Source organism: Limanda limanda, chromosome 1, assembly GCF_963576545.1.
Source record: "Limanda limanda chromosome 1, fLimLim1.1, whole genome shotgun sequence".
Taxonomy (NCBI): domain Eukaryota; kingdom Metazoa; phylum Chordata; class Actinopteri; order Pleuronectiformes; family Pleuronectidae; genus Limanda; species Limanda limanda.
In genome coordinates this window covers 4528134-4541249 of record NC_083636.1, presented here as the reverse complement: position 1 = coordinate 4541249, position 13116 = coordinate 4528134, and the positions used below count along the sequence as shown (strand labels likewise).

The following is a 13116-nucleotide window of genomic DNA, read 5'->3' as shown; positions in this document are numbered from 1 at the left end:
GCATCCAGGGAAAGCTCAGTGTTTGCCATTTTCTTTTTTCTTTTCGAGGGTGTGTTAGTGTCGGGTAAAGTTCTGGTGGTTTCAAAGGGTCTGAACTTGGTTTAGAAATATCCCAGAGGAAATCCGTCTGTCACACATTGAGGAAGTGGGTCAGTGAGATGCACGCGCATGTTTTTGGTGATTGCGTTCCATATGCTGGTGATCTAACATGCATTTATCATGAAGGCTGTCGCAGGCTGCGTGTTGAAGCGCTGATAAGCATGACTGTTGCTGTGGGGATTTACAAAGATCTAATTTCAGAGAGTCGCATGCGAACATAGGCACACACACACACACACACACAATAAAGTGCGCAATATTATTAAAAAATGTGACTGCTAAGCTGATAAGCATGATTTTGTCTTCGCGTTTGCATGAATGTGTTCTGCTTTTAATTTCTCCATTTATCCTTCTGCTTAACTTGTGTTTTTTCTTTTGCATGTTTCTTCTTGTTTTTTCTGCCTCTTTCTTTCCTTGTTTCCTTCTTTCCCATCCTGTCCAATCCATTGTAAATATAAACTAGATCGCTGAATCAGAAAGGAAGAGTGAGAATCATACCTGTAGATTCTGGCATGGGGGTCGATGAGTGGGAAAACAGATATAAAGGGCATGGAAAACCTCAGCTGAGCGACTTTTTAGATGACGAGGAGGACAACGTCATCCTTCGAATGGGACCAGCTTACCCTGAGCCATCGCACACTCCTATCCGTCAAAACACTCAACGCAGTGGCTATCTGCCGCCCCCCTACCCGGAGGGCTATGACACCATTGATCGACGGCGAAAGAGAACGATAAGGAACCCGGGAGGTTTGCTCGGTACAGAGGCCGACAAAATGAGAGAAGAGGCTTTTCCCTCTGACCTCGCACGGCTTCGTGAGAAGAGAGGGGAGCTGTTCATGAGGCAGGTGGAAGAGATGCAGGAAGAGGAGGAGCGAGTGACTTCGTGCCTCAGGCCATACAAGAATGGGCTTCTCTACAAGACAAGGATGTGGGCTAAAAATGAGCTGGACCACACTCTAGAGAATTATGTGGCATACAAAAAAGAGCAAGATGCCAGAAGGAGGTCGCGGTTCCATTTTGATCTCGATGGTTCTGAAGATCTGCACTACTCCATGGAAGCAGAGGACGATATAGACGACATTGCCTTCGGAGAAGAAGACTTTCACCCTGAAATGGCCAGACATTACACAGACAGGTATTCTCTCTCCTATGAAGGCCACTCTGAAAATTCTCAAAGTCTTCGGGAAAAGAAGCCTGGAAGAGCTAGAATTGGAGGATGGACCCCAGAGGCAATGCTCTCGCCCGTCGAGGAACCAAGTGATGAATATGTGGACCCTATGGACGAGCTCCAGTGTCTCGTTGAGACCGTTTCTGAATACCTTGCTGAGAAAGAGGAGGAAATTAGCAAGTACGGCTCCCTCCCTAAATCAAACAAATCCAGGCTCTCATCTCTGGGTAGCAACAGAACAGATTCTTTTGGAGATGAACCAGTGAGTTCAGCAAAGGATCCAAGAGCAGAAACCCCCCAGTCTCAGGATTCCTCCGATCAGGGCGTCTCAGGGGTGAAAAATGCCATGAGCTCATTATTCAGTTCTCTCACTGACCGAGTAGGAGGAGCCCCCAAGCAGCCTGTCCCGAGTCCACAAGCGTCATCAGGACAATCCTCACAATTTGGATTCACCAAACTATTGTCTTTTATTCCCAAATCAAATGCTTCCGCTCCTGTAGCTGTTGTATCTCCGGTAGAAACTTCTCCTGAGAAATCATTCAGATCTCTGTCTTCTCAGGTACCACATGATGCCAAGACACAAGGTCATGATACAGAAACAAAAGCTCCCACAAGAAGTCAGACTGAAAGAAATTCAAAAGAACACGTAGCAGAGTTTGCAACCAAACCTCAAAGTGCTCCAGAAAACTCTGTTCTGGGGAAATTGAATCCTTTAAAACTATTTTCAGCAGGAGTAAAAGAAAATTCAGCTGAAAACAACCACGAACCAAAAACTAAATATTCTCAAGGTGTTCATCAAGGTGTTCATCAAGGTGTGCATCAAGGGAAGCAGGCTATGGCAGTAGATGGAGGTAGAACATTAAGAAGTTCATCACAATCATATTTGGGACACAATCAAGATGAAAATATATACGAGAGACAAAATCCAGTGATATCCAAACAAGAAAACGTGCCGGCTCCTGGGCCGGCGAGGTCGACTAGCCAAACACAATCAGCCAACAATGGATTCTTTAGCCCTTTGAGAAAGTCTTTAAGTTCATTGATCGCACCTGCTGGCCACTTTCCACCTCAGGGGGCTCCACCTGTGGCAGTGTATCCAGTATTTAGATCTACAGAGAATCCCTGTCAACAAAAACCAGTAGAGGACCCATCATCGAGTAGCAAGCCTACACTGCCTTTCCCGTCCTCTGAAAATGTCTCCACGCAGCAACGTCCCAAAGCAGAAGGAGGCGTGCTCTCAGGGTTCTTAAAGTTTGCATCCAGTGAGAATGTTAGTGCCTCCGTGAACACACAGAATCCTGTGCAATCGCATCACGATCCAACATTAAAAACCTCCAACACCTTTACCCAGAATCCTGTTGCTCCGCAGGAAAGCACTGAGAAGGGATGGTTTTCCAGTATATTTGGCGCCACCCCAGCCTCCTCTAATGTGGACCAGAATTTGGCTGGTAATCCACAATCTCAGGACAGCAGAGTCACATCTCAGGATGCAGCACATCAGAAACCAACAGCAGCTAGTCCTGGAATTCAGCGTCAACCTCCCAATCAGCCTGAATCCCGGAGTTTTTTGACAGGTCTTATAAAAGGAAGCTCGGCTGAGGATGTCTCTCATGTTGGCTCTAATCAACCAAAACAGGGAGGACTGTTATCTGGACTTCTTAAATTCGGGTCTACCGATGACCTGTCCGGCAGTTCGCCACAGCAGGCTCCCCATAACAATCAACCCCCCCGGAGCAATAATCCCCCCCAGTTTCCTCATCACCCTCCCCCACAACAATCTTCTTCAGCTCCTCCAAAGGGGGGGCTTCTCTCAGGGCTCTTGAAGTTTTCCTCAACAGAAAATATACCACACAACATTCAGCAATCTGAAGCTGAGAAACAGAGGAACACCCACAGTGATTACTCTGGTCAGCAGCAGACTCAGGAGGAATTTCAACAAACACAACCTCAGCAAAAAGGGCTACTGTCTGGCTTTCTGAAATTTGCATCATCTGAGAATGTCTCAGGCAGCCAAACAGGCCAGAACCAATACAACAGCTTTGAACAGAATCAACAGGGATTCAAACAACAGCATATCACAGGCTCAGACCCAGGGCCTCAGCTCAGGAGGAGAACGCCAAGTCAGCAAGAGTTCCAACAGGACACTTGTAAACCAGGTTTTACGCGACAACAAACTGTTCCACTCCAACAGTCACAATCCCAACAAGGTGGTCTTTTATCTGGTCTTTTTAAATTTGCTTCAGCAGACAGCATAAATACAAAACAGCAACCAACAGCTCAGCAGCATGGAATCGCCCCAAGAATATCAAGCCATGAGCAAACAAAGGCAACGAATGTCCCCAATTACAGTCAAACTCAACCACAAAACACCACAACACAAAAACCAACTCAAGCAAGTGGTCTACTGTCTGGATTGTTCAAATCCTCCTCAGAAAATATGGCTCAACAACCTGCTCAGACTCAGCCGGAGTCTGGAGAAAGTCAGTCTGGGGTGCTCTCAGGGTTGTTTAATAAGTTGACAAAATCTACTGAAAATACCGACACAACCTTCCAGGCATCAAATACACAATCGTATCATCCAAAAGCCGATAATCATACAGTAACAATGGCGACCCCACCACCAACACAGGCACCTGCTGATTTTACCCATCAATCTTCACAAGAGCATGCCGTGAAAGAGCAGAGGATTTCACAGACTGGCCAGCAAAGGCTTTTAACTAGATTATTCAGCAATAATGTAACTGAGGACTCCTTAACTCATAAACAAGTTGAAATAACAGGTCAGATGACAGAACAACAACCTGAGGTACATTCAGGATTATTAGAAAATACTACCAGTGATTTTGTAAGAGACTGCCGCCAAAGAGATGCTCCACGGCCTCTGAATCCAGGGCAGAGCAGACATGCTATGATAAGTGCACCTGTCTCAGTTGATTCTGAAAGTTTAGACTTGAGAACATCAGCTACTTATGCAAGATCTCTTCAGAGTAGGGCATCCTACTCATCAGTCAGCACAGGTAATTTATCACAGTTAAATTATTATGGTTCACAGCAGTTAGGTCACCCAATGGCTTTTAGTTCAGGACATATTTATTCCCCTTTACAAAGCAATGCGGGTTCTTCAATCAATAACATGCAGCCATATATGGGTGGAAGCACCCCCTCTTTATATGGAACTACAAGTCAAAGTTTTTACCAAGACCAGTTGTCCCCCTATGCAGTAAGTTCTTCTTATGATGAAAACCAATGGATCCGTGAAAGTGCTCTGTGGCAGCAGTTTCAGAACGAGTCAATGAATTATCAGCTTCAGGGACAAGATCCAGGATATAACCAGAACTGTGAAGGTGTGCCACTACAGGCCCCTCCTCTTCACTGCAGCTCTCCAAACACCAATCAGCCAATTAACTCCCCTTCCCAGTGGCAAGGGTTTGTTTGTCCCCAAGGGCAACTTGGACCATATGAGTTCGAGGAACACAGGAATGCTGATCTGTATCCCAAGAGGAAATTGTGGAACAGTTATGGTGACTTGCAGAGTGCAGAATATCCACCTAATGAGGAGGGTGCATTGAACCTTACCACGAAACAACAAAGCACTGGGAAGTTTGGGAGATGTCAGTTTAATGGTGGTAGCACTTACAGCTTAAATGGGGTTTCATATCATGAAGGCTATTATGAGGAGACTGCACCAAGTTTATCGTATTCAGCAAACTGGCAATATGGAATGGATAACGCACTCTTACCAAACTTTCATTCTGACGGCAGGATCCATCAGAATCCTTTGAATTTGGAGAGAACAGTAGATTCAGAGCGTGTCCCGAATGCCAATACAGAAGTGGAAGACTCCCTTTATCTTGAAGACACTGAATGGTATCAGCAGTGGCTCGCACTTTTGGAGCAAGGGATGTGGTGGCCAGCAGATGATGGGGACTGTGGCTACTTTGTTTACACAGACCATGAGTACATTTATGCCTTACTTACAGATACAGCAGGTGAATATGTCTATGCATGTGGTCCTGAAGGCGACTCTACACAGACACAGGAAAGCTTTCCCAGTGCGTGGCTGCACAATGAAATGGTTTCAGTCTGTGGCTTTAAAATCCCGCTTTACAATGAGGATGAGCTTCTTTGGCTACCTGGTCAGGATCACTGTGATTCTCAACTCCTCAATGCCCCCTTAGATTTGTCTGCTGCCTATCGAAAAGGAAATCAGATAATGAATCTAAATCTCGAGCAGTTCTCTCAGATGTTCGAAAATTCATTTTTGTCAAAAGGACAACAGGAAGTAGATTTCACATCTTACATTTTAAACAAAGTCAGGATGGATCCGAGACGGCCCAGTAATGTCTATGAAGACCAGTACCAAGACATTATTGATCTTTCTTGTCGCAATAACAACTATGCTGGTCCTTGTTGGAACAACCAGGAAACCAAGACGTTCCTAGCTCAGAAGGTAGCTGTTTCCTTGAACTCTTCTCCTATGATGGATTCCAATCAGCAGCGTCTTTACAACTGTTACCAACCTAGCCAACGGCGCCGTTCATCCACTGGGGTTAGTGTAAAGCATGCAGATGATGTATCAGAGGAAGAATGGAGAAAAAGAGTGTCTCCAGGAGAAGAGCAACCTAACCGTCAAGTCAGGAAGATTTCTTCCCTCATATCCTCTTTTGTAGGCAAACCATCACAGGTGGAACCGAACAAAACCAGCACACCCCCGTGTGAACAAGCTACTGAAAAACAGTCTAAGAACATTCTATCATCAGGATTTCAAAGTCTGAAGTCGAAGATAATCAAGGAAGAATCTCCCGCTGTTGTGACTCAGCCAGAAACTGTTAAACAAGAAATTCAGAGGCCAGGTACCACAAAGGGAAGAATCTTACCCACAGTACCGACTACTGCTCAAGTGACTCCTCCATCAACACAATCTCATACAACTACACAGAAACCTAGACTGTCACGTCAGACTACCATGGCTCAACAAGCAGCCCCGCCGCCATCACCGGCCACTGCCACAATGCCTTTAGGATCACTCGCAACTGATACACCGGTGGACATCCCATTAGAGCAGCCATCTGAGCAGCCACAGGCCGGCTTCATGAACTTTCTGAAATCAGCAGTAGGCATAGACGAAGCCAAGCCAGATCCCCAGAAATCTTCTCAGACATCTCTCAACCAGCAAAACAAAACTGGCAGCACGGCTTCATTACCAGAGGCTACAGGAGTTTCAAATCTATTTGGATCAATAAGCAGCTTGTTTAGTCCTGAACCATCTACACCACAAAAGCAGCAAATGAAACCCAGTGTTACTGAGAGTTCACTGGCATCAGCAGCTAAACCTAAGGGTATACAGAGACAAAGAACTATGGACCAAAGTGGAACCCCTCGCCCACAGACTCACCCTCCAAACAAGAGTATTTCCCAAGGATTTCCTCCCAATTCTTCTGCAGGCCCTGCTACAAGCCAGTCGTTTACAATACCTCCTTCAGAAAAGACAAAAGAAGAAGCAGCAACTAAACCATCCAGTGGGTTATTTGGGTTTTCAATTGGAGAAATGCTGACAGGAGCAACAGCAGCTGGACCCACACCTCAAACGACTGCATCAGCTACCGCACCACAGGAAGAATCACTTGGTAAAAGTATATTATCAATGTTTAGTGGACCAAATCCTCCACAGGCTGCATCTAAAACTGGGTCTGTGCCTCAACCCCATCCTCCAAGTGCAGCTCCACAACCTCCCCAACAGGAATCACTTGGTCAAAGTTTATTTACAATGTTTGGAGGATCAAGTCCTCTGCAGACACCTCCTCAAGCCAAGCCTACCCCTGAGACACCTCAACAGGGAACTGCTCCTCCCAAAGAGCCCCCATCTGCAGGATTCTTTTCCATGTTCAGTGGTTCCAACACACAACAGTCTACAGCTCAGCCAGGATCTATTCTCGGGGGAATCTTGTCCGGTTCATCAAGTTCAACTGAAAGCCCAATGAAGGGATTGTTCTCATTATTTAACGAACCCAGTCCTTCACAGAATCAGCCAACAACAATGTCATCTCAGCAAAGAGTACCTCAATCACAAACTCAACATGGTGCACCTCAGACACAATCCAGACCACAAGTGCCACCTCAAGCACAAGGGCAGTCAGCCACTTCTGTTCTCGGTGGAATGTTGAGTGGATTGTCTAGTTCTAATGAGAGTCCAAGTAAATCTTTGTTCTCCATGTTTGGCAGCCCCAGTACTCCGCAAACACCAGGAGCTGGTGGAAGTGCAAACATGTCTTCTACACCAGGAACTGCAGCAACTACAGTACAAAATTCAAAATCATCATCTGCTATTGTCACTGGTACTAATGACCCAAACACTGTTAATCTACAACGTTCTACCCAAATGTCATCTGGTTCCAGTAGCCATGTGCCAGTGTCAAAAACTATCAGTCAAATATCAAGTGAAAAGAGCAATGCTAGTGCTACACTATCCACAGATAGCACTGCAGATTCCACAGTGGATACTACAATCAAAGACACTGATATTGCATCTGTTCAACCAACTTCAGAAAGTGTCACTGTGCAAAAGGAAACAAGCACAGAAAGTGCAACCCAGGATCCTGCCCCCCCTAAAGATCCCCCAGCCTCTGGTCTGGTGTCTACATCGAATGGATCTGGCCCACAAGCTCCATCCTTACAAACTGGATTACTTTCCGATGGTCCAGGAAAAAGTATACTTTCAGTATTTTCTGGGCCCAGCACTGAGCCTGGTCCTCGAGAGACGGGTCCTACAACTACTGCACCAGGTTCTGTACCCAAGGACACACCAGCCAGAGGTTTGTTATCTTCAGTTGGAGGTTCAGCGCCTCAGCCCTCTCCACAGACTGGAAGTTCTTTACTTGGAGCAATGTTTGGAGGCTCTGCACCCCAAACACCCGCTTCTCAAACTGGAGGATCGTTACTCAGTGGTTTATTTGGAGGATCTGCACCTCAGGTTGACCCCAGTAAGACTGGAGGCTCTGCTCCTCAGGCAGGAACATCTTTACTTGGTGGATTCTTTGGCGGATCTGCACCTCAGATTGACCCCAGTAAGACTGGAGGCTCTGCTCCTCAGGCAGGAACGTCCTTACTAGGTGGATTTTTTGGCGGATCTGCACCTCAGATTGACCCCAGTAAGACTGGAGGCTCTGCACCTCAGGCAGGAGCATCCTTACTTGGTGGCTTATTTGGCGGATCAGCTCCCCAAGCTGTTGGATCTCAGACAGCAGCATCTGTGTTGGGAGGGATTTTTGGAGGATCTGCAGCTTCAACTGCAACATCTCAGAATAGTGGGTCCTTCAGTGGACTCTTTGGAAGGGCCACCACCCAAAGTGCAACAACCCCAAATAGCAGCTCTATATTGGGAGGTATTTTGGGGGGTTCATCTTCTCAAACCACCACTGTGCAGACTGGTACGTCTCCTCTGGGTGGTGTTTTACCCGGAGCTTCTGTTCCGAATGAGATACCTGGTAAAAGTTTGCCCTCAGCCATTGGAGGATCGGCTCCACCTGCAACACGGACTGCAACAGCTACACCAACATCTAGTGATGACAAGAAAGTATTAACCACAGCTCTTGCTGATACAACATCAAGTGTAACTGCTCTACAAAAGCCCACTGATGACACTGCTTCAGCTACTACAGAAACGTCTGCAATTGATACTACTAACAAAAGCAGAGAACAGGTAGAAACACAACAGCAACCTGATGGTACAGCCCAGTGTCTCGAGGTAAGCTTTTCCAAAACCGAACTCACAGAAGAAGGTCAGTGCCAAGATGCTATTAAGCTAACTACTCTCGCTGAAACTACTCAACGTAAAGAATCTGAAATATGTGCACCAGCACAACAACTTGAGAGACTAGAGGATGTGAGTGGTCCATCAGCTCAAGATTCAATTCCACCTAAAATAAAAGAGGAAACACCAGCCACTCAATCAGCAAGTTCTGTAGTTCAGGGACAACAGACGCTTCCAGAGCCAGAGAAATCTGTTGGTGATTCATCAGCGGATAAAGTTACAGATTTTATGTCCTCTCTGTTCAAACCAGCAACTGCAACTCCTGAAAGTAATCAGCAACATAACATGAGCTCCTTTTTTGGACTAGGAGGAACAACACCCCAAGCTGGTACTGGTCAGACTGGACCATCAATATTAGGGGGTATTTTCGGAGGTTCAAACACCCAGACAGCAGCTCCACAGACAGGGGGATCATTACTGGGAGGTCTATTCAAAGGGTCTGCTCCTCAGTCTGGTCCACAAACAACCCCCCCTACTACAGGAGGCTCAGTATTGGGTGGAATGTTTGGAGTAGGATCCTCTGCCAAGTCTGCAGGCCCCCAGACTGGTGGATCTTTATTAGGTGGCATGTTTGGCGGATCAGCAGCAACAGCACAGCCAGGCGGTTCTATACTTGGAGGAATGTTTGGAGGAGTCGCCGCTCAAACTGCAGGAGCACAGACTGGAGCCTCAATTCTTGGGGGCATAGGGGGATCTTTATTTGGTGGAATGGCACAACCACCCAAGCCATCTGAACCGATGCCATCTGAGCCCAAGTCAACATCTAGCACTACTCCACAACCACAAATTAAGAATGAAAGTGTTTTACAAAAAGTTCCATCTGCTACTGACACTGGTACTAATAAAGTGGTGGACTCAACTTTACCAGACAACGATCAAGTTAAATCTGGCAGCCTAACAAATAGTAGTGGTGTGGTATCTGAGGCAGCTTGTCCAGAAACCACTGCTGTTTCAAGTGCTTTAATAGGCAGTTCATGTGACCTCACCAGTCAGATGGATAACACCACTAAAGAAATGGAACCTGTTGATGGAGAGGTGATACATGAGAAGCCCATGATCATTAAAGGGGACCCTGAGAGGAACGAAAATGAAAAATCAGCCCCACCAAATACCCAACAAGGAGATATAGCACCTCAACCTACTCAGTTGCCCAATAAAACAGAGCCACCCCAGGCCAAGTCTGTGTTTGGGTTTATGTCAGCTCAAAGTGATGCGGGAAAATCACTTGGATCCTTATTTTCACCTGCAATGTCAACAGGTGCTCCATCAGGGGCTCCAACCGAAGCAGGGAGTGGTCTGTTTTCAGGATTTAAAAACCTTTCCGGCAGTTTGTTCCAAGAGGAAAAGCCTGTTGCTGGTAAACAAGAGCCACCCAGCACTTCATTATTTGGGACCAAAATAAGTTTTCCCTGGCAGGCAGAGCCACCCAAGCCACAAGCTGTTGCAGTTGTAACATCTCAACCCAAAACTATCAACACAGCAACAAGTGGTCAAACGCCCACTGTACAAAAGGTTGCAACCTCTGATGCCCAAAAACCTAAATTGGTAGGTTCCAACGATGAAGTAGCAAACCCCCAGATCTGCATCTCCACTCCTGAAGTAGATCCTTCAGCATCCCTGACCCCCAAGGAGAAGGACAGACTTGTAGAAACAACCCCCTCTGCAGGTCCTACCTCTGGAATGCAGCTGGACAACCAGTTCAAGAAGGATCTGTTGAATGCAAAAAGGCTAGTAAAAGCATGATAAATGGTTTTGTCCCTCACCATTTGTGATGCATTGACATTTTGGAAAAAGTGTATTCCCTGTCCAGCTCTGCAATCCATCCTCACCAGTTTCCTTTCAGTCTTAGCTTGATCATACATATCTGTGTGTGTCCGTGTCTATTCTTTGGTATGTGTAATTTCATGTCTAGTATCTCCCGTAATTTCATTTGTGATTTTGAAACAGAATTCCAAACAAAATGTGCATATTTGTACATGGACAATTAAAAAATGAATGTAATGTAATTAATAACTGCATTGGAGGCATGATTTGATTTACTACTACGCTGACAAAGACTGATTTGTTTGAGTATTTTGACAAATTCAAACATATCACCAGCGTGTCAAGTTTTCATTTTTAGTTTATATATTAAATAAAAGAATGATCATCATGACATTACAAGTACTGTACATTTTGTTTGACCATGGAATTCTTATTTGTGTCGTCTATCATTTTAAATTGGGAATAATAATTTGTATTATCGTATACGATGCCAATGAATCCTTAGAGAGGATATTGATGAAAGTAGACATTTGATTTGTTTGTTTGTAAATCTTTTTATCAGATAAGTTGGGTTTGTTACGTCCCAAAAATCTTTGATTGTATATTGACCTTTTCAGCCATTTAAAACATTAAAACTTTCTGTTTTTAAAATTACTTTGATGTAACAGCCCCCTCTTATCTAGCTTTGGCTAAAGGGAAAAATATAAGTATATATATTTAGTACTAGAATTATCTCAATATTGAATATTTTCCTCACTCCTCTCTCACCAATGTAGTCCAGTGGAAAGTAGTCGTTTTGGGTCATCAGGAAACCTGAGCCAGACCAGCTCCCAGCTCAGTGGCCAGGAGAGCACCGGAGGGTCCGAACTGGAGGAGACCTTCCATTCCTTCCACAGCACCGGCTTCCACCCCTCCTCCAATGGACAGCCACGCACTAACGGACACGCTCCCACCAATGGACACTCTCCGGCTGGCGAGCAGGAGATTCACCGGCTGACTCCGGAATCAGGACGAAGCCTGAAAAATGGCACCCCGGTGGAGAGAGTATCTTCTAAACTCCAGAGGTACTTTCCTCTTTCAGAACTTAACTTGGCCTTGTATTTACTATAATGAAGGTGCGGCCACTTGACTGTTATATTCATGTTGTCTAGGTTCCATGATGATGGACCACCGTTACCGTTTTCACCATCTAGAGTTCATTGGTTGAAGGCCATCAATAAAGTCAGGGTTCAGCTCCGGGAGGTAGGAACTGTTTCCTGTGTTTGATCCCAATGTCTGAAACAACATATGTTCTTACCCTCTTCTTTTTCCTTACCCCACCACACATACACATGTCTGACAAACACTCACAATTCTTTTAATTTGGTTTAGTTGAATCTCTCTGGTCGTGTAGGAATATGCACTGAAATGTATTTGAATCATATTCAACTGCAATGTCTCTGTCATTTGAATTTTTTATTTTTGGTGACCTCTGAGCTGTAATAGGGAAACTTCTATGGATTCAGTGCTTCATCCATTCATCCTCACCCCAGAAATATTTTTGTAATTTTTGTAATTGAGAGTGAGATAATTAGAATTAATTTCACCGGATGTTTCCCAGCAATCTGGTAGTTTAAATGCATAGCTAACTGGTCATAACTGGTTACAATGGTCCAGCAAACATTTGCTGATTAAATGGTAATGTGCGATGATGTGCATTTTTTTATATATCACCTTTGCAGTACATTTAATATTCTCAATCTTATCTTCACATTAGCCTCTTTTTTAGCTTCTAAAATAATTGGCAAGTGACATTTGTACAACTAGTGAGAGAAAACAATTTAAGGGTTGAGGAGACCTGGCAATTTCAAAGATGTTTATCATTTATTTATTTCACATTCTTCTACTCTGTATAATTTTCTGATTAAGTTATTATTTATTTTATTTATTAGGTGACAAAGAACCACTTATCTTTCTGAATAAGACGGAATTATGATTGTTAACGTCAGTTTATCCGATGTTCTCAAATTCACATGGCAAAGCCTATTTTAGGATCAAATGCCCTGTAATGTCCTACCAGACCAATGTATAACCATTTCTGGAGAATGTGCATCTATCCTGTGTATCCTGCATCCATCTTAACTCCCTGGAGAGCGTTCATAATGAAAACATCAGAGTCTCTCAGCTAACTGGTCCGTCCCCTGCATTAATCTTTTTATGGTGTGGCAGTAAATGAGTAGCCTCTTGTAGCCTGATCGCTTGGCTCCATTACAATGATTGCTTTCCATGGACTAGT

The 13116-nt window shown here is 44.8% G+C and overlaps 1 protein-coding gene across 1 annotated transcript in view; it reads left to right on the top strand.

Moving 5' to 3' along the window:
• LOC133011314 (protein unc-13 homolog B-like) overlaps positions 1-13116 on the top strand; it is a 56507-nt gene that overhangs the window by 19574 nt on the left and 23817 nt on the right. Inside the window, exons 9-10 of the mRNA XM_061079020.1 lie at positions 11618-11905; positions 11993-12083. Of these exons, the coding sequence (XP_060935003.1) occupies positions 11618-11905; positions 11993-12083 (379 nt within the window). The remainder of the gene's footprint in view (positions 1-11617; positions 11906-11992; positions 12084-13116) is intronic.